The sequence below is a fragment of the Hippopotamus amphibius genome, chromosome 6 (assembly GCF_030028045.1).
Source record: "Hippopotamus amphibius kiboko isolate mHipAmp2 chromosome 6, mHipAmp2.hap2, whole genome shotgun sequence".
Taxonomy (NCBI): Eukaryota; Metazoa; Chordata; class Mammalia; order Artiodactyla; family Hippopotamidae; genus Hippopotamus; species Hippopotamus amphibius.
This window is the reverse complement of record NC_080191.1, coordinates 104,324,555-104,345,331: the sequence shown is the minus strand read 5'-3', so window position 1 is coordinate 104,345,331 and position 20,777 is coordinate 104,324,555. Positions and strand designations below refer to the sequence as shown.

General features: G+C 34.9%; 1 protein-coding gene across 16 annotated transcripts in view; it reads left to right on the top strand.

Moving 5' to 3' along the window:
- TBC1D5 (TBC1 domain family member 5) overlaps nt 1-20,777 on the top strand; it is a 556,466-nt gene that overhangs the window by 332,322 nt on the left and 203,367 nt on the right. For all 16 annotated transcript variants that reach the window (XM_057739461.1, XM_057739464.1, XM_057739462.1 and 13 more), the window contains 5 exons: nt 1,537-1,639; nt 8,231-8,319; nt 9,864-9,914; nt 10,004-10,073; nt 15,787-15,959. In XM_057739461.1, the coding sequence (XP_057595444.1) occupies nt 1,537-1,639; nt 8,231-8,319; nt 9,864-9,914; nt 10,004-10,073; nt 15,787-15,959 (486 nt within the window). The remainder of the gene's footprint in view (nt 1-1,536; nt 1,640-8,230; nt 8,320-9,863; nt 9,915-10,003; nt 10,074-15,786; nt 15,960-20,777) is intronic.

Genomic DNA, 20,777 nt, shown 5'->3' with positions numbered 1-20,777 from the left:
AGACCGTTAAGCCGTTTACTCAAGGGCACACAGCCGGCGTAACAGGGACCTACACATGGGCTTTTCTTCTCAGGATTGTGATCTTTCCATTTCACCTCAGTATAATGTCCTCTTGTCTCTTTCCTGTGGTCTCTCCTCTCACAGGCTTATTCCCACTTAGGGCTACTCACATACTATTTTTTTTGTTACTTCCCTATTCAGAAATGTGGTCACTCTGTTGCTTTTCCTCAGTTGTAAATACTGCATTCAAACCTCTTTTCTACACCTCCCACCTTTTCTCCTGTCCTGTTGTCCTGCTCCCAAGTGGCAGGACTTCTCAGAAGCATCGGTGCTTTCCTTCTGCGTTACAGATACATACTGCGCTCTACGTTTGGAGTACTCCTTGCCTTCTGTGCCTTCATAGCTCTCCTTCTGATTGGGTTCCTTTCCCACAGATCTTCCATTTTCCTCCTCTCCTAAAAACTCTTCCTCAAACTCTATGTGATTGAACCCATTTGACTGCTTATTTCTAGATGACATTCCTTCTTTCCTTATAGGGTCGTCTCTTAGTATTCGTGGGGGATTGGTTCCAGGACTCCCACAGATAGCAAAATCCACAGATACTCAACTCTCTTGAATAAAATGGAGTAATATTCTTGTATCATCTGCATAGCCTCTTGTGTACTTTAAATCATCTCTAGATTTCTTACAATATCTAATACAATGTACATGCTATGTAAGTAGTTGCTGGCGTGCTGGCAAATTCAAGTTTTGCTTTTTGGAACTTTCTGGAATTTTTTTTCCCCAACTATCTTTGATCCACGGTTGGTTGAATCTGCAGGTTCGAAAGCCATGGATCCATCTGGTCAACTTTATGTTCATTGTGTACTGCATTGCTCTGTCTTTGCTCTTCAGGCTGTTGCCACCGTAAATTCTTGCATTATAAACAACTATTTAAGCTCCTTTCAAGTGGATTCTCTGCCCTTTTTTATTTCACATTACCTCAAAGCGCCTGGTAGAATTTTTGATCCAGAGATCATTTAAGCAATACTGACTAACTCATTCCATTTCAAGTCTATGTTTTAATCAGATAAAACTAATGGTGTGGTCATGTATAATAATTTAAATCCAGATATTTGCATCAAAAAAAGGGTAATGGATTTTTTTTCACAAAGTTGGTACTTACAAAATCACATTGTACCAAATGGGATAAAATAAAATGGGGTAAAACAGAGCAATCTCCCACAGCAAATGCATAGGCTATAATTCATCTTGCTTAAAAACTGTTGTATTCATCAGGTGCTGACCTTAAGCATATGATGACATTTGAAATATTTAGATGTTGAAGGGTGTCATGCCCCTCTGTGATACAGTAGTTTCCCTTTATTCACCCTTTTTTCTTTAACACATCAGTTCCACCTATGGCATAAGTTGTATGGCAAATACAGACTTGTACTAAAATCAAAAGCCGCCCTTGGCGCCTCTCAGAGATGAGAGTTTGAGGGTAATTCTTGAAATTGTGCTAGTCGATTTCAATCCTGTGTTTTCTTTTTTCAGATTTCCTGAAATGCAGTTTTTCCAGCAAGAAAATGTGAGAAAAATTCTTACAGATGTTCTTTTCTGTTATGCTAGAGAAAACGAGCAGTTGCTTTATAAACAGGTAATGAAAATATCGTACAGGTGGCATCCATTGACTCAGAATTTTCTATACAGCTTGACAAATGATAGAGCAATAATGTAGCCTTTATTGTATCCAAAGTTGTATCATAATAGTAAAGCAGTCAAGGAGCTGCTTGTCAGCTGCATGGTGAGAAAAGTAAGCTCATTGACGCACATATGCTTCTTCCTTATTATAAGACATTCCACCAAATTGTCTTCTATAAAGCATTCAATCTTTTCTTTCAACTTCTGGGAGTTTGTTTATAAACAGCATCTTTGAAGGCAATCTAGTAATAAAACTTTTCAGAGTTGTATATATAAATATTGTTTCTAAGTAAGCATTTATAAATATGTGACATGCCATGTATGAAATAATCAAGTATCCTTTTACTCTTTAAAATCTACCAGTAATATAACTTCAGAAAGTTCCTTTAAACTTTATGAAATTTATATGATATTCTTGCTACCATATGTTTAATTAATCTTGTTATTAAGATTATTGGATTATGTTTATTCTTTTTGAAATGTTAATTATTTAATATATAAAGAAGTATCTAGGTTTCTACTTAAACTTATGGGGTTCTAATAAAAATATACAAAGTTAGATATTTTTATGTATTTCTCAAAATGCATATTAAGTGAGAATTAAAACTATATTAATGAATTCTCTAACAATCCAAAGCTATGATGTCCAACTGATAACAGCTCAAATTCAGTGTAATATAACAGAAAACACCTGCATGGTGAGAGCAGTGTCTTTAATTTGAGATAAACTTGATTTGTTTAAAGACAGTAAACCAAATCATATTACAGTTGTCCTAAGTAATGTATTAGTTATTGTATGCATAGAATATCCAAGGGAACTAATTTTATCTTAGTTTTGATATTAGTGGTATGTCTTTATATTAATTACATGGTGATAATTAGCTTTTAGAGTGGGAAATAGAAAAAATATGGCCTATTCATAATGGCAACCAAAACTATAAAATGTCAAGAAATAAATTAATAATATTGGAGCAAAAGCTGTATGAAGAAAACTATAAATGTTACTGAAGCAAGAGTTAAATAGAAAAGTGATAACATGATTTTAGGTGGGAAGACATTAAGTAAAAATATTACTTCTTTCCAAATTAATAGATAAATGTGTTATTCCAGTGATAGTCTAAGTGAAAGATACAGTTTTTAAAAACTGGACACAGTTATTTTAAAATTCGTGCCAGGAGGCTTTACAGTAATTTTAATGGAGCTAATACAGCTTAGTGGTTAAGAGCACTGAGTCCAGACTCAGATCCCTTTATTTGAATCTCAGCTCCAACACTGAGTAGCTGCATTATCTCAGACAACATACATATGTAACTTTGCTAATCCTTAGTTTTGTTGATGGGGGCAATAATAGTCAATACTGTTGTGGTGCTTATTGTGAGTTCGTGTTGGTAGCTGTGGTGGTGATCACGGTCATTATTAAATATGTTGGAGCTGCCACAAAATTCAGGGGAAGGGGAGAATGGCACAGGGAAATATGGAAACTGTTACACATGTTCTGTGATCAGACCAGTGTGACAGTAGTGTGGGACCTGAGAAACAGATAGGTGAAACAGGTCCAGTTGTAAATGAGATCTTCATATAAGATAGGACATTTTCATTCAATGGGAAAAGAACTTGTATTTGGCTTTCCATCTAAAAAAGATTAAATTATACCATTATAAATAAATAAATTCCAGATGGAGTAAAGATATAATTATAAAAACTAAAATTACATAAAAATTCTGGAAAAAAACACTTAGGAGAATTTTTTTTTCTTTAAATCTCAAAATAAAAAAGGCCTTCCCAAGCAAGATAGGCTACTCAGTTCAGATATAAAGTGTAAAGACCAAAAAAACAAACCAAATAGGAGACTGGGAGAAAATAAATCTCAATCAGTATAGAATTTTTTGGAGGCAAATAACAGGAAATTCCACTCAGAGTGACTTGAAGTCTGAGGATGTTATTAACATACTATGTAAGAAGTCTGGGGGCAGAATGGTTCTACAGCATTTGTTAGTTCAGTAGCTCAGGCTCTTCAACCCATGATCCAGGATTATTTCTGTTCTTCTCTTTTCTTCTTCTCGTTGTGGTGGCTTCTGTCATCAAGCCTGTCTCCTCAGTGGCCCTCTCCTCTTTGAAGTATTTGGAAATACCTCACAATAAAAGATTTGATGATAGCAAATCAAGTGAGAATAAAATTATCCAAAGTTATACATCTGTTTCCCCTTTTTCTTTAAAGAAATAAAAAACTGGATTCAGGAAATCTTATAATAATGGAAACAAGTTCCACGCACAAGAAACAAAAACATTGTGCCTGCACCGTCCACCGTTCACGAGGCACACAGCCCACTGCCTTTGTGAGGAAGACTAAAGAGGAATGTGGCAGATCAGACTCTTGATAATTTAGATGAAGTCTATCAGTTACTGAATAGGAAAGTATTATGAACCTGCTCCTGGGTATCACTTTCTAAGACTGAAATTACTCCCTGTACATGTTAAAAATTCTATATATTTTTTACATAGAAATAATCCCTTGCTGTAAAAGGACTGAATATTTAGCCAGATCAAATTTAAGAAAAAAACCTTGGGTTTCATCACAAGCTGTTAAAGCTATTATTTTGTACTAGGTGACACCCCGTTTAACATCGACCATATTGTTAATAGTTATGGGATTTTATTGAATTAATGAGACTGTTATCATGTAGTAGAATGTCTTGCTGAGTTAATTGAAACTGCAGAGATTATATAAATGGTATTAATGAACTTTGACTGCCTGATGCCTCAGCTTTAATAAAGACTGCTTGGTGGGCTAAATGAACACAGGCAGATAAAAGAACAGGTTCAATTTTGTGAGCCTACAGGCTGTTGATGAGGAAAACTTTGTTACCTTTATTTTCAACTGGCATGAGTTTGGAGTTCAGTGACTACTAAGGATCCAGCAGGGAAAAAGGCTGTGAGCAAACAGAAATGCTGACGGTGTGGATGGAAGCAAAAGACACATGTAGGGAACCAAGAAGTATACCGACGACACATTCTTTTTTATTATGCTTTGTCAAATTTAGAGCATATTGAATTTATGAGCATCCTTTCCAGAATGATCTTTTCCTTTAAAGATGTCTATTTGCTTGCCACTTGTAGTTATTAATCAGGTTTTACTAGTCTGGAATTGAGAGTAAAACCAATCATCTCTTCCAAGTCTATTCGAGAAAAGTATCCCTAGTTTGGTTGGAAGTCAGCGTTGAATTTGTAAAAGGTTGCCTTAGTGGTATTTAGGGGACTCTTAATTTCCATTATACAGAAGCACTTATTTATTGATGGGAGGTACTGAAATATAATTCAGGATGATTCTTTTCCATTTTTCATCATATCATAGTTCAGCTTTTACCAATGTGTTGATAAATGAGATATCTACCCCTCGCTGTGTTGAGTGGAAGCTATTTCATTCATTCAGCAGCTTGTGTGCGCTGAGCCTGTAGTAGGAGCTGGGTTTTTCTGTGTGTGTATGTACATACGTACACATATATGTATCACTTGTCCCAGTTTATAACCTACAGCCCTTCTGTGCTCATTTTATTACTGTACGTCTTGCTGTTTAGACTACCGGCTACATAAGGGTGGGGAGTTTGCCCACGCCATTCAGTTTTGTGTTACCAGCATGTCATAGGTAGTTAGTAGATAATTTTTGGACTAAATTAAGGTGATTGATGCATGAGCGAATGGAGAATCTTGCAGAAGGAGTGTCAGAAACTAGAGGGAAGAGCATGTTCAAAGAAGGTGAGAAGATGTATTTAGGCGAGAACTTTTTCTTATTAAAGCAACCTTAGTTAGAAAACGTATTGCAGGAAAAAGTTCTATTCAGAAGATCACTGCCACCACCACCACCACCAACCAAAGCCTAGTAATAAACCTAATAAAAGCTATGCATTTCCACATATTTTTGGATTGGACAATCTGGTGTTCTTAAAACTATTTTCTTCAAGTTAATTTTAATGCAGTGGCAATAAAAATTGCAGTATTTTGTTTAGCATTTTGTGTAACTAAATTATCTTTTCACTCGGATGAAAAGATGTTAGAATAGGCAAGATAATTTTGAGAAAAAGAATAGAAAATATCAAGTCATTACAGTAGTCAAGTTCTTGTTAAGAGTATATAAACCAACTTGGTGTACCCCTCCCCAAAAAAATAATAAATAAATAAAATTTAAAAAAAAAAAAGAAAAGAATATATAAACCAATGTAATAGCAGTAAAAAGTAAGAAAAAAAATGAAAGCTAAAGATTCAGTTTATGATAAAGATGACATTTCAAAACTCTTGGGAGAAGATGGATTATTCAATAAATAGTGATTATTCAATAAATTATTTTAACTCTTTGGGAAGGAAAAATACACATTTATGCTTCAGGGCAAAATTAAATACCAGATGAGTAAAGAATCAGCTGTAAAAAAGGAACCTGTATATTTAACCTAATCTCAGTGTGAGGAGGGTCTTTTTGGCATGAAAGCAAAATAAGAAATCATGAAAGATGATTTATTGATTTGACTGTTTTAAAGTGTACAGCTTCACTATGACATATCATAAAAATTAAAAGGCAAATTATAAACATGGGAAAGTATTTGTAATAAAAATGACTAAGAGTTAATTTCCTGATTTGCTGAAGAACTACTACAAATCATCAGGAAAAGGGAAACACTTCATTAGGAGAAAATGAGCAGTTCATTAAATAAAAGTGGCCACTAAAATGTTTGTGTTCAATCTCACCAGCACTTAAATAAGTTAAAACACTATTTGACTCTGAAATTTGACAGGATTTTTAAAAAACACTACAAGGGTATGTGAAAGGGTGATTTTATGCCCTAAAGAGAGGGAATTGTTTCTAAAGGGCAGGTTAAGTGTACATATCAATGTCTTAACTCACTTACCCAGAACTTTTACTTCTAGGGACTTTATCCTAAAGAATACCATCAGAAACCATCAGAAATAAGCAAAACGATTACCGCAAGGATATCTATCACAGTTTTTAATTTATCTCTTTCTTTTCTTTTTTGGCCTTCCCTTTCTGCCTTCCCTCCTTTTTTTTTTTTTTTTTTGGTTTCATTTTTGCTTTTCTGTAGTTCTGGGCAATAAGTAACTATTACTTTCATGATTAAAATTAAGTCATTTGGTCTTTGGAATAATTTGAGATTATTCCAGAATAAACCCCTCATAATGATTTTAAAGCATATTAGCAACACTTGATTCCATTCTTTCTGAGTCTGTACCAGGTTCTTCTAAGGAATAGTCTTTTCAAGATTTGTTTAGTAGGAGATGGTTACCTAAAAAGATTGAAGTGATGTGTGGTAATTTGTCCCAAATCACAAGTAAATTGTCAATGGATCATAAATTATTTTGTGAAAATGTAATTAAGTCCTTCTCATTCAAGGCTAGTGATAACTTACAAATGAACTCTGACAGAGTTTCCTTTCATATTACTTTATGATAATAACTGGCATCCTACCAATGGCACAGAGCTGCTAGACCACACAGAGGTCTGGGTGGCTGTCCGTCCATCACAGGAGGTTTTTTCTAATCCCACCAGCAAAAACTCTCCTCTCTGCTTCAGTATTTTATTGTTATTTCCTGTAAAGGTGGAGTTTTGTCTTTTTGTGAAAGATCATCATAGGCAAAAGGAAAATAGTAATTGACTCACTTTGAGGCAGAAAAGAGTATAATCTACTTCTAACTTGCTAAAATAGTTTTTGATGCCTAAGTAGGGAAAAATATCCCAATTAACAAGGCGGGCCACTGATGTGGAATATCTTATTTCCTCACAATAATGGATTTTTATAATACCCTTTGAAAGGCAACTTAGTAACTAATATACCTTTTTGTTTCTGTGCCTATTTATGTAATCCACAGGTGAACACAATATAAGGAAAAAGAACATTGTATTGGTGAAACCACTAAATAAATTGAAAAGCAACCTTATAATTGAAGTAGACAGGAAAAAAATTATGGCCATCTTGGCTTAAACGTGTTGAAAATCATACTTTAAAAACTTTGTTTTCTCTCATACCTGCTAAAAGTTGTTTCTTTTATTATCCAGCATTTCCAGCTAGCTGACTTCAGCTCTTCCTAAATCTACAGACATCCTAATTTTGAGCCATTATATAATGAAAACATTGGATGTAATTTCCTTCGGTCTACAGTTCTTAGTTGCCCTTCTTACTGCAGATCTTTACACTGTAGCTCATGATTATAATTTGCATAAATGAAATTCATATTTATGAGTACAGATCCTGAAGCAACTGACAGGTGCAAGGTTGTCTACCATGCCAATTTATTGTTTGTTGTGTCATTTAAAAAAGAGCTGCTCTCCATGTTTTAAAGAAGAATATGTGCTGTGGCTGAATTGGAGTGACATTCTAAAACTAAATAAAATCTCATTTTGTAAATTTTTATGTTTGTGCTTTTCTGTATAATATGGAAATGCTGGGGGCGGGGAAAAGCTGCAGACGCTCTTAGCTGAGCTCGTTCTGTCCACTAGTGGACTCTGGACATCCACCCATTCCTTTCTCTGGCCATGTTTCAGGGCATGCACGAGCTGCTGGCTCCCATCATCTTCACCCTCCACTGTGACCACCAAGCCTTTCTTCATGCCAGTGAGTCTGCACAACCAAGGCAAGTTTTTATATGAGCTCCATCTATTTTTTCAGCCCTGCTGTAATCTTTTTTTAACCTTAGCACCTTTTATATTGAAGGTATTTTGTAAACTGTAAACATTTGGTGTGTTTCGTGTGGCTGATTATTAATTCCACTTAATAATTGTAATCCCATTTCAGCTATGGGGCAAACCTGGAATTCTAAATATCTTTGCAAGTCTTAGAGCTGTACCCAAGGAAGACATATAACTAATGGATCAAGAAGAGGAAGTTTTTGTTGTAATGACAAAGTGCTACTGATTGTTAATATTCATACATTCCATTCTCCAATGACCCATTCTTTCACAGTAAGCTGTAAGAGAACCTTATTTGTGAGATATTTTATCCTCACCAGATTCAGCTCAGTTCAATTCATGAATAGAACAGTCCCACAAAGAACCCCAATATAAAACAAAAATGACTTCTCATGTTTTTGAGATAAATTAATTTATTATCTCTGGCAAATAACTTCAGTAATTGTATTTAGCTTAGGCTGATTGTTAGAATTTCTTTTCTGACTTAAAATACCCTAACTAGGTGGGCCAGAGAGGCAGCCAGGAAGCCTCTTGGGAATGGAGAGCTGAGGGATTGTAAAACTTCGTGAGGAATATTCCACAGGCCAGCCCCTCTCTATGCAGAAAATAAAGGATTAACATATAACATTCCATGTGTTTATATGATTTTTATTAATGAAATCTAGCCATCCATTTTGCTGAACGTATATTAGGCCATTTGTCAAATCAACTTTTGTTTACTGTACTGTAGATTAGTATTTTCTTGTTCCTTTGAGTTTCTCTAATTACGCTGAATTTATTGGATCTGACTATAGTAACCATATCTTAGTTGCTGCTGCCTCAGTTATTCTAAAGTATAAGAATGCAGTTAGTATTGGGATCCTGTTTTCATGCCATTTTTATCTTTTTAAAAACATATATGTGGAATATACTCCATAGGAAAGTATACATGATTGAAAATAGCTTTTTGAAAAAAAATAGCTCTCGAATGAGTTGGACATGCTTCTTTAACTGTTTCAATCTTTATAAAGTAAAAGCAGCACTAAAATATATTTGGAAGAGGTGCTGTCACTGATTAATTGATGTTAAAATATAATAAAAATGGAAGCCATGGAAAGAAAATAAATTAATGTTTTGATAATGGGACATTTGACCAGTAACTACATATTTTTTTGTCTTGTTTTGGACAAATGATAGATTGTGGAGTAATGAATTGATTCTAGATCAGGCACATTCAAGGAATGTATGGACACATTCAGTATTTGTTATTTGGAATAATTAGATAGTTACCTCATTGTGGTGCAGACAGGCAGCTAATTTGTTTTTGATCTTTATAGGCAGAAAGGATTTCATTTATTAATGGAGTTGCTCTTTTTATTTAAAAAATGCTAACTTTTTTTCATTTACACATTATGTGAAAGTTGGCTTATGAGTATAGAACAAGGCAACCTCTGCATCTCCTTCAATTAAAAAATTACACATTCTGATTGCTTGCATTGCTTTTTTTAAGTGAGGAAATGAAAACTCTCTTGGACCCTGAGTATCTGGAACATGATGCCTAGTAAGTACAAAAACTGTCTTTTTTTTTTACGCCATTTTTACTTTAATGAAGATTTAACATTAGCATTATATTATTTTTCTAATTTTCAGTGCAATGTTCTCACAGCTTATGGAAACTGCTGAACCTTGGTTTTCTACTTTTGAGCATGATGGTCAAAAGGTAAATATTACACTACAGATCTTTTCAATATATTTGAGGGAAAAAACGATTTTAGTAACAACATAGAATCAGAGAATAAAAGCCATTATTATCACTATAAGTAAAAGAAAATATAAAGATACCTGTGGAGTAAGTTTGAACTGGGGTCTAAATCATATCTCTAATTATTGACGGATTTACAAAGGTAATATAGAAATTTTCATATAAATAAATAGAAACTTTTTTCTATATGTGTGTATATAGTGGCTTATAACTTCTTAAAAATTATTATAATTTTTAAAATTATTATAAATTTTGAGTGAAATATAATTTGTTTAAAATTATTATAAATTTTGAATGAAAAGTTCATTTATCTACTTGATCTCTGCTGTCCTGGTGAGTAAGGGCACTGAAGTATGTAGATAAACTCTGTGTCAAATAGATTGTTTTACTTTTACTAATGCATCACTAACTTGAATTTATATGTTTAGCATCAATACCATCCTTACTCTTTCTTACCCTTATTCTTTTTTTTTAAGTAATTTTTATTGGAGTATATTTGATTTACAATGTTGTGTCAGTTTCAGGTGTACAGCAAAGTGAATCAGTTATACATATACATATATCCACTCTTTTAGATTCTTTTCCCATATAGGCTGTTACAGAGTATTGAGTAGAGTTCACTGTGCTATATAGTAGGTCCTTATTAGTTATCTATTTTACATATAGTAGTGTTTATATGTCAGTCCCAGTCTCCCAATTTATCCCTACCCCCACTTACCCCTGGTAACCATAAGTTTGTTTTCTACATTTGTAATTCTGTTTCTGTTTTGTAGATAAGTTCATTTGTATCCTTTATTTAGATTCCACTTATAAGTGATATCATATGATACTCATCTTCATCTGACTTACTTCACTCATATGACAATCTCTGGGTCCATCCATGTTGTTGCAAGTGGCATTATTTTGCTCTTTTTTAAGGCTGAGTAATATTCCATTGTATATATATTCCACATCTTCTTTATCCATTCCTCTGTTGATGGACATTTAGGTTGCTTCCATGTCTGGGCTTTTGTAAATAGTGCTGCTATGAACAGTAGGGTGCATGTGTCTTTTTGAATTAGAGTTTTCTCTGGGTATATGCCCAGGAGTGGGATTGCTGGATCATGTGGTGGTTGTATTATTAGTTCTTTAAGGAACCGCCATACTATTCTCCATAGTGGCTGCACCAGCTTACATTCCCACCAACAGGGTAGGAAGGTTCCCTCATATCCTTATTCTTTAACTGTAATTTTTATTGTGAAATAATTAACATACTGTAACATTCACCTTTTTAAAGTGTACAACTTAGTGGTTTTTAATATATTCAGAAAGTTGTGCAAACATCCCCACTATCTGTTTTCAAGACATTTTCAACACTCTAAAAGGGAATCCTATACCCGTTAGCAGTCACTCCCCATTTCTCCATCCCCAGAGCCTCTGGCATCACTAATATACTTTCTGTTTCTTTGAACTTGTCTATTCTGGACATTTCATATAAATGAAATCATGCAATATATGACCTTCTGTGGCTTTTTTCACTTAGCATAATGTTTTAAGTGTTCGTTCATGTTGTAGTGTGTGTCAGTACTTCATCCCTTTTCGTGGCTAAATAATGTTTCATTGCATGGATATACGCCACATAGTATTTTTTTCATACATCAGTTGGTGGACATTTGGGTTTTTTTCGGTTTTTGACTGTTAAGAATAATGTTGCTACGAACATTTGTATACAAACTTTTGTGTGAACATGTTTTCAATTCTCTCGGCATATCTCTAGGAGTGAAATTGCCGAATTAACTGTCATTTTAAACAAACATATATGTTAACTTAGAGATCATTATGGTCTTTTCATTGTTATTACACAGTATTGGAAAAATTGCAGATTATTCTGGCAAGAGCTGTTATTAAGAGTTTTTGGTATATTATTTTCTATATAACTAATTTCTTTTATATTAGTATAATTGAATGTGTTCTGATTAGAAACCATGTATTACTCAGTCCCTTCACGCCATCTCTTAGCAAATGAGATGGATAACTAATGCTTTTTATGCCTTTGGTCGAGGTCAGGGCGAACTACTGCCTGCAGGCCGATTTGGCCTACCATCTGTTTTTGTACAGCTTGTGAGTTAAAAATGGCTTTCACATTATTAAATGGATGAAAAAAATATCAAAAGAGGAATAATATTTTGTGACATGAAAATTACGTAGAATTCAAATTTCCACGTCCGTAAAAAGAGTTTTGTTGAGATACAGCCATGCCTACTTGTTTACTCACTGTCTTCGTCTGCTTTCTTGTTGCAATGGCAGAGTTGGGTGGTTGCGGCACAGACTGTATGACCTGGAAAGCCTCAAATATTTACCATCCGGCTCTTTGTAGAGAAAGTTTGTCGACCCCTAGTCTAGATGATAAAGTCTTCCTTCAGCAGTATATCACTGTGCTCCATTCTGTAAGGTTGTTAGGGGGAAGCTTGCTGTAAGCATCTGTAGCGAACTACTTTATGTTCCTGCAACAATGCCTTTATATTCTCGGCAGGTGATTTGATGAAGTCATAGACTTATGTGAACATCAGATTTTGAGCAGAGTATTTGAACACATTTAATTACAGGCCTTATGATCATTTTACGCACTGGTCATTTTGTATTTTATAACTGATTCACAGTATCTGAGAAACTGAATGATAAAAATGGGAGGGCTGCCAGTTTTTACTTATTCATGTTGCTTTCACTGAATCATGTCGTGAAAATGGCTAAGACAACACAAAGACATTTATTTTATCAAAGAACACATAGCTGTGACCTCTGAGAACTGATATTAATTTTTTGTGTGTATCAGTGGAAAATACATTCCTAAAAAGCATATCTAGTGAATCCCTTTTTCATCCTCCCCTTTTTATTCAATTTCATGATTCTGTCATCTTTTTAAAAAGAAGTTTGAGAAATTAATATATCACTTCTTCATTCAGGTCTTCTAGTTCCTCAGAAAATTCAGTTATATCACTACACTTGCTGTCTAGCTCAGCAGCGTACTTTTTATAATGTCTTTCTTGATGAAGGAAGCAATGTGTTGGTTTACATAATGGTGGGAAATCATTATCTCGCGGCATTACTCAATCTGTGGCCTGACACTGATCTGTAGAACACACTTTGTGTACCATTAATAAGTGGTTAGAAAAGTTTTCTAGTTTTATTGGTAGTTGTGGCTGTCTCATTTGATCACCATGTTAAATGCAAGTAGCATACTTTATGATAAGAAATCCTGAAGATAAGATAGTGTTTAACATTAGTTAAATCTGTCTTTAGACAGATTATTAGCAGTAAATCTGTCTTTACTGCTTTGATTTTTACCGTTAGATAAGCTATGCTGTTTAGCATGTAAGTGATCAGAAACATGAAAGTTTTTTAAGTTTAAGAGATTTTATTATAAAATATTCTGAGCTCAGGAGAAATCTTTTTAGGTTAAAGCATTCTATTATTTGGAGAGAGTACTAGATGTTACAATAGCAGAAAAAGATGTCTTGGCTATACTCTTTTTATAATAAATGACCACAATATAAAGGTTTCCCTTTCTCCTATCTGTACAAACTAACAGCAATGAATTGAGCCCTAAAAATTCATGTGGTCTTATGTCCTTTGGACCTAAATACACTAAGGCAGACACTGTAGAGAGTTCAAAGGGCTGCATTTCTTTTTAAGACTTGAGATGATCCTGGACAGACAGATGGAGCCCCTTCCCCTTGTACTGACAGAGTCCTCTCCCCTCCTCTCTTCTGTGCTTTCTACCAGCCTGATTAGTCACAGCTTTCAGCTGGAATTCTGAACTTTTTTCCTGTGTAGTTCTTCCCTCCAAATGATGAGGCCAAAAGCTTTACCTTCTTTATGTTTATATCCCTGAATCTGGTCCAGTGAGTAAAAGATGATATTCTTTTAGAGATCTCACAGTTTAGGAGGCAGAGAAGTGAAAAAACATACTATGGAAGAGGATAATGAACTGGGACCTGGCACTTGAGCCAGATCATCAGATACACATGGGGGCTCCTCAGTGGAAACATGGGAGGGGATATTTCAGGTGAAAGCATGGCATCCCCGGGATCTCTGGAAGCACAGCAAGAATAGAGGCTGGCCATATGATGGAAAGCCTTGCCGACCTGGCTAAAGAATTTGGATTGTTTTGTTTTGCTTTTTCCTGGCGTGAAAATAATGGGGAGCTATTAAAAATGTCTAAGGAGGGACTTCCCTGGCAGTCCAGTGGTTAAGACTGCACTCCCACTGCAGGGGGCCCAGGTTCAATCCCTGCTCAGTTGGGGAACTAAGATCCCGCATGCTGCATGGCATGGCCAAAAAAAAAAAAAAAATGTCTAAGGAGGGCAATGTGGCATAATTTAATATCTGCTTTAGATAGATCACCAGGCATTTTGGAAGATGGATTTAAAGCAGACAGAATTGGGCACAGCAAGACCAGGAGGAAAGGAATGATTAGGGCCCCAAGTCAGGGTGTTCCAGCTGAAGAAGAGACATATGCTAGAGTCCCCTGGGTGGTTGTGAGGAGCTCAAATTGGCAAACTAGGTGTTCTTATTGGAGGATGGGTTGAGGTGGGCATGGGAAAGAATGAACGTGGTTTTGAGCAGAAGATGATGAGCTCACTTGTAGGCCTGCTGAATTCGAAGAATCTGAGATTCTTCACCCACATTTGAGCATGTGGGAGGCACTCTAGAGTTCTAAGTTACGAATACAGATTAGAAAGTCTTTGGACAGCAGGTTTTGGTTGAAGCACTGTGAATGACTGAGCTTCTCTCTCAGAGAACTGGGTATAAGTTCTCTCTCAGAGAACTGGGTATAAGTAGAGATTAAACTAAGACCAGAACTACATGAAAAAGCAGCATTTGTGAAACAGAAACAAGAGAAGTAGACTGAGGATGAATGTTAGGCAGATACTCATGAGAGTGCAGTGCTATAAATCCCAGTATTGGAGAGAGGTAGACATTGGGGACTGAACATCAGAAGAACATTCCAACATAGTATATTAGGGTATATCATTAGACATGAGGGGGTAGTTGAAGTTTACATGAAAGGCATTACAGATCTGCCTTTCTTCATGTGAGGTTTGGGGTGGCAGGAAGGAAAGTAGTATTGCCCACATAGATTTTTTTTTAAGTCAGTGACACTTTTGGTCTGGAGAATTTGAAAATCTTTCTACCCAGCTATTTAAATTGATCAAAAGACAGAGAATGTCTTCTAGTATTGGTTTACTTTATTTCTTGACTTTTTTATAGTTTTATAGAGCTCAAAAGTAAGACAGTTTTCACTTACTTTTTTTAATGTTTAGCTTTTATGCCACAAGGAATATGTTTTCCTTAGAGCATTTCATTTAGGTACTGTGGCCACTGATGATACATACTGGCCATGAACAAATAGACTAGTGGCCACCACTGCCTCTAGCCAAAATTATCTTGTAAGACTTAATGTCACCAAAGAAACTGGTCAAGGGAATAGAAGTAGAAGATATTTTAGAAGATATTTCGTGAGCTTTATGAGCACAGTCATCTATGTGAAGATTCACGTTTTAAGCTTTTGTCCTGAGTTGATAAAAGTAGTTGTTGGTTCTTTAAACTTCCATTGATAAATCCATTCAGTAACCGTATATTGGTTAATTTCACATTGAAATAATACCTCTTCCATTTTTCCTGTGTTTAGGGGAGAGAAACCCTGATGACTCCTATCCCCTTTGCTAGACCACAGGATTTGGGGCCAACAATTGCTATTGTTACTAAAGTCAACCAGATCCAGGATCATCTACTGAAGAAACATGATATTGAGCTCTACATGCACCTGAACAGACTGGAAATTGCACCACAGATATATGGGTTGTAAGTATTCAGGGTTAAATTTCAGCAACACCTACTGATGATTTTTGATGGTTTCTATACATTTCAGGTTCACAGACATAAGAGTAAGAGTTGTCCCGGCTGCATTTCCATTTCATGTCTCCTCTGCGTTCTGTGTGCCAGACTCTATGCTCATTGCTTTCATGTGTCATATTTCATGTACTATTACCTCCTTGTTAGAGAGGAAGAAACTAAGGTCTACAATAAGCTCACACGTATTGAAGAGTGAAGTCATAATTCACATCCAGGCAGAATCGGCTCCATAAATCTGCAGAGCCCAGTGCAAAATAACAGTGAATGGCCCTTAAAAAAAAGTAGTGGGAATTCCAAGATGGCAACAGCAGATCATTAAACCAAGCACTCTGAGAAGCACAGGGTCACACAGATTGTACACACGTGAAGCCAGCCTGGAACCCAGACTCACCTGTAAGATATTCATGTTCTTTCCATTTTATAGTGTGTTTGTCTGCTCTGCCCTTCAGAGTGCATTTCTAAAAGCAAGATAAAGATCCCTCACAGTGAAAATAATGTATTAATCTTCAGCCAGATGACTTCTGTAACAGGCTGTAGCAGGAGAGTGTGGAGCCAGTCACCCTTAGATGTGTGTGTTGTGTACATGTGTGTATGCATTCAGTGGCTTATAACGTGAGTAGGGAAATTAGAAAGATAGCAACTTTAATAAATATGAATTAGTTGTGTAGTACTACAGACGACAAGAGGATCCTTTAAATCAGAACATTATGATGTTTATATCTAGTGCTGGGCGGTTCCCTGGTAGATATTTCCTGCAAATCCTACCTCTCAACCAGATAGAACATGGAAGATTGAGCAGGTATTATTGAGATACACATAGTAGATGCTCAATGAATATGACTTATTATTTATGCTCTCCTGTTTTCATGATGCCTGTTTTCATTCCTGTGACTTAAGCTTGATTTCATCAGCGAGAACAGCTCCACCATTCCCAACAAAAGTGAGAAATTTGTGGGAAACATGAATCTTGGACAGCACTGTAGGTTATTAATGAACTGGCATTTATTACACTGCTAAGTCTAGCTAATATGTTTGCAATTTTAGATTAAAAATTTATTTTAAAATACCTAGTGGCAAGGTCAGGAGGCAAAGTCTACACTCCTCTCAACGGTGCCCTCAAAGAGTTCGTTTATTCAAATACAGAAATCCATTTGATAGCCTCAAACATTTTTGCTAGTCTACAAATTGATCTTAAATATTGGGGAAAGAAACTAACGTTGGACACATTGATCATTTTCTTGAAACGCTCTATTGTTTGTTACCTCTTTGGCCAAGCTGTGCTTTACATTGCGGTGGCCGTGGCATGGACTTGGGTATAATGACTGGTAGGTTCTGGTTTCCTTATCAGACATTAGTTCCCATCAGCCTTCTCTTCATCATAATGATTCATAGAGCTTCTTTGATATCCAACCAGCACCTTCCCAATAAAATTCTATGATCCATGACATAATTACTCTTAATCCTTTCAACTTTATTTTTCAGCAGTACTAACAAAATCAGGGCTTGCGGTAACCATCGCTGACTCAGTTATTCCTTAATTTTTGTATAGAATCTCATCTTCATTATCTAAAAATATATAATTTTTTAATCTTTGGAGAAGTCATTCATTCTCTCAGTTCGGCTGTGCTACATCTTATAGTGCAAGGGTTTTATTTACTCATATCACTTATTAAATTTGATTTTATTATTTCCATTTGTGGGGCTGTGTGGTTGAATTTTCCTTTGTCTTTATGCTACCCTAAGCTGTGCTATACTCATCTGTATATTTCGTGTTGATGACTGTTAGAATCTTTGGGCCCAAAGGATAATATGAGTATAATATAAAATAGCAATTAGAAGCACATGCTTTGAAATGAAACAGATCTGTTTAACCATTTTGAGCCTTGGTGTCTTCATGTATGTAATGAAGATGAAAAATAATGGTACCTACTTCATGGAGTGCCTATGAAAATTAAATCACAATATATAAAAATCAGTGTTCAGTTTGGAATATATGTTTAGCACTGGGTTTGTTATCATTATCTGTCATTACCATTACTGCGTTAGGATATCATGGCTCTGTCAGTATGATGTACCATGTGATTCATGAACCCTTCCAGCTCTGGCTTTGGCTTTCTATGTTTTCTTCACTAAAGCATGCAAGCTTCTACTTAAATGGAAACATAATAGCTCTCCTTTGTATGTGCTTCTATAGAGAGAGTATAGAAGTGGAGAGTAAACTTTCAGAAACAGATCTTAGCAATTTGACACAATAATTTTATGTCCTTGAACCCAATAAATATTGTAGGTCTTTATCTCATGGGAATGAGTTAAAATTGCTTGTTTTATATCATGCAGATAATATGAATCTAAATACTTGCTGATGCTACTGTCTGTTGCTGTTGGGAGGAAGTTGTTTACATGGTGGAGAAAGGGTTATTTAGCAAAATGAAATTATATCCCATATTGAATCCAGGTTTCTAATTTTAGTCAATCTTAGCAGTTGCATGATACATTAAAATTTATTTAAATCTGCCGTCTGATATGGTTGTGCTTATATTTAAGAAAAAGACTTTACAATTATCCATTTTTAGAAGTAGTTTTTCTTCTGTTTCTTATAGGAGAATATATGTGGAAATTTCCTGATGTGGCACATATGCCATATATAAATGCATTTGTCGCATTTTGCTAATAAATATATGTAAGAAAATTAGAATTAATATTTAGTGTAAATATATTAATTGTACAAACATTGGCTAAAGTCATTCCAAGCTGCTTATCTTAATTTTAAATAAACTGATGATATTTATCTTGAAATATGGGAATAAGACCCCTTGAAATCTTGAATGTTATAGAATAACTTGCTTATTAATGCTATTATTTTATGTATTTAAGTGCATTATATCTTGGATAATTGTAGCTGGTTTTTCTATTAGGAAATGTTAAATCAACTTACTGGATTAAACAAAGTTAATTTACAATTAAATATTTAATACTTTCTAGGTGATATTACAAAATAATATTAATATTTCCTAAAAGTAATTTACACTTTTTCATTAACTTTATGAAAAATTACTCCTGTTGCACCTAAAATGAAATTTCTCTTACTTTAATTCAAGTAATTAACGTCCTGAGTTGTCTTTTGTTTGCCAATTGTTGATGAGTATTAGACTTTTTAAAAATTAAGTTCTGTAGGGGCCTATCCGTGCATGCTGACTAATTTCCAAAGTAAAGTATTGACTACATCATTCCAACTTTCCAAAGTAATTTCTAAGAGTTACTGTTTGGTATCTTCACTTTTAATTTAAAAATAAGAAAGTCCTGTGATTTTATCATTTAGGAATTATTTTTCTGCAAAAGCCTCTAAAATATTCCTGTTACAGTTCCATCCTTGAGTACATCTTGTTTTGAATCCAGACACCCTTAATCACAGATTCAAAGACAAAGATTCAATACTGTTTTCTTAATACTTAATACTACAGATACTGTTTTATAAAGAGACCAAAAATTGAAGTTTAAAAATAACATTTTTTACTAGGCCAGGGTAACTGTGTTTTGTTATCACTCTTAAGTATATTGAATCTGTATATTTTTGACTACATTTTATACTTTGATATAAATAGAATACGTAATAAGCATCTGTGGGACATGCAGTTAATGTCACTTTTGAGGAAAGACCTTCATAACACACTTGGGCTTTGACATTCTTAAATTACGAGCTTTTTATGGCACTCATGGGATAAATTCCATATCTCCCAAATGTTTATTATACATCTTTCATTTCCTTTATTTCCTGTTTTCTCAGTTAGCAGTTGTTTTGCTGTGGTGGTTTCTAGTAATTTAATTGAGGAGTTTTTGGTTATTGATAAATAATCTGCTAAATTGTGCTGTAGTTTCAGAATATTTATATCACATTATATTTGCTCTAACACATATCAGTGTGATTATGTATGACTACCAAGTTTTTTAAACTGATATTTGAAGTATAAACATATGGTAAAAAATAGAACTCTCAGTCATCAAAGTCAGTATAATTACCCACCTTAAAAACTCTCTCTCTCAACAGGTTAAGAAATGGCTTCCTATTCTAAACACAGTTAATGATTGAAATATTCTTTTCTTTTCAATGAGCTTTATATTATATATTAAACATAAAATACAGAATGAGGGATCAGAAGATGAAGATCCAATGATACCTTGTCATACAGCACTGGGCATTCCCCCAAAATTACTCTTTTTGAAAAAATTGGCGTTTTTATCCCTTCTACAATATATGAAGAATTTTTGATTAAGAATTGTGGAGAAGAATAATGAAGTATTTGAAATAATAATTAATAATTGTTAATATTTATTGTTTCCTGTGGATTAGGCATTGTCCCTAAAGGCTTTACATCAATTACCTTACTTATCCTCACAGCACATTGGAATGGGTACTATGATCATGTCCATTTTGTAGATGAGGAAATCAAGGCTTATAAAGGCTTATTGAGATCGATTAGCCACCAAGAAGCTGAGCCAGGCTTTGAACTCTTGAGCCTGCATTCGTACTCTAATTTGACTAGGACTATGAATGTGGTAGAAAACTAAGATACCCAAAGGTACTATGTATCAGACTGGACCATGAGTCAAATACAGGGTGATCAGGTAAGCAGCAGAGACCAGACAGGTGCAAGGCCTGGAATCAAGGGAGTCTTGTTAGTTGTGATCAGAAACCAGCCTGGTAAGGAGGAAATGGAAAAATCAAAGGCACTGGAGAGCCTCAGAGCCATAGCCATGCCAAGAGTCAGG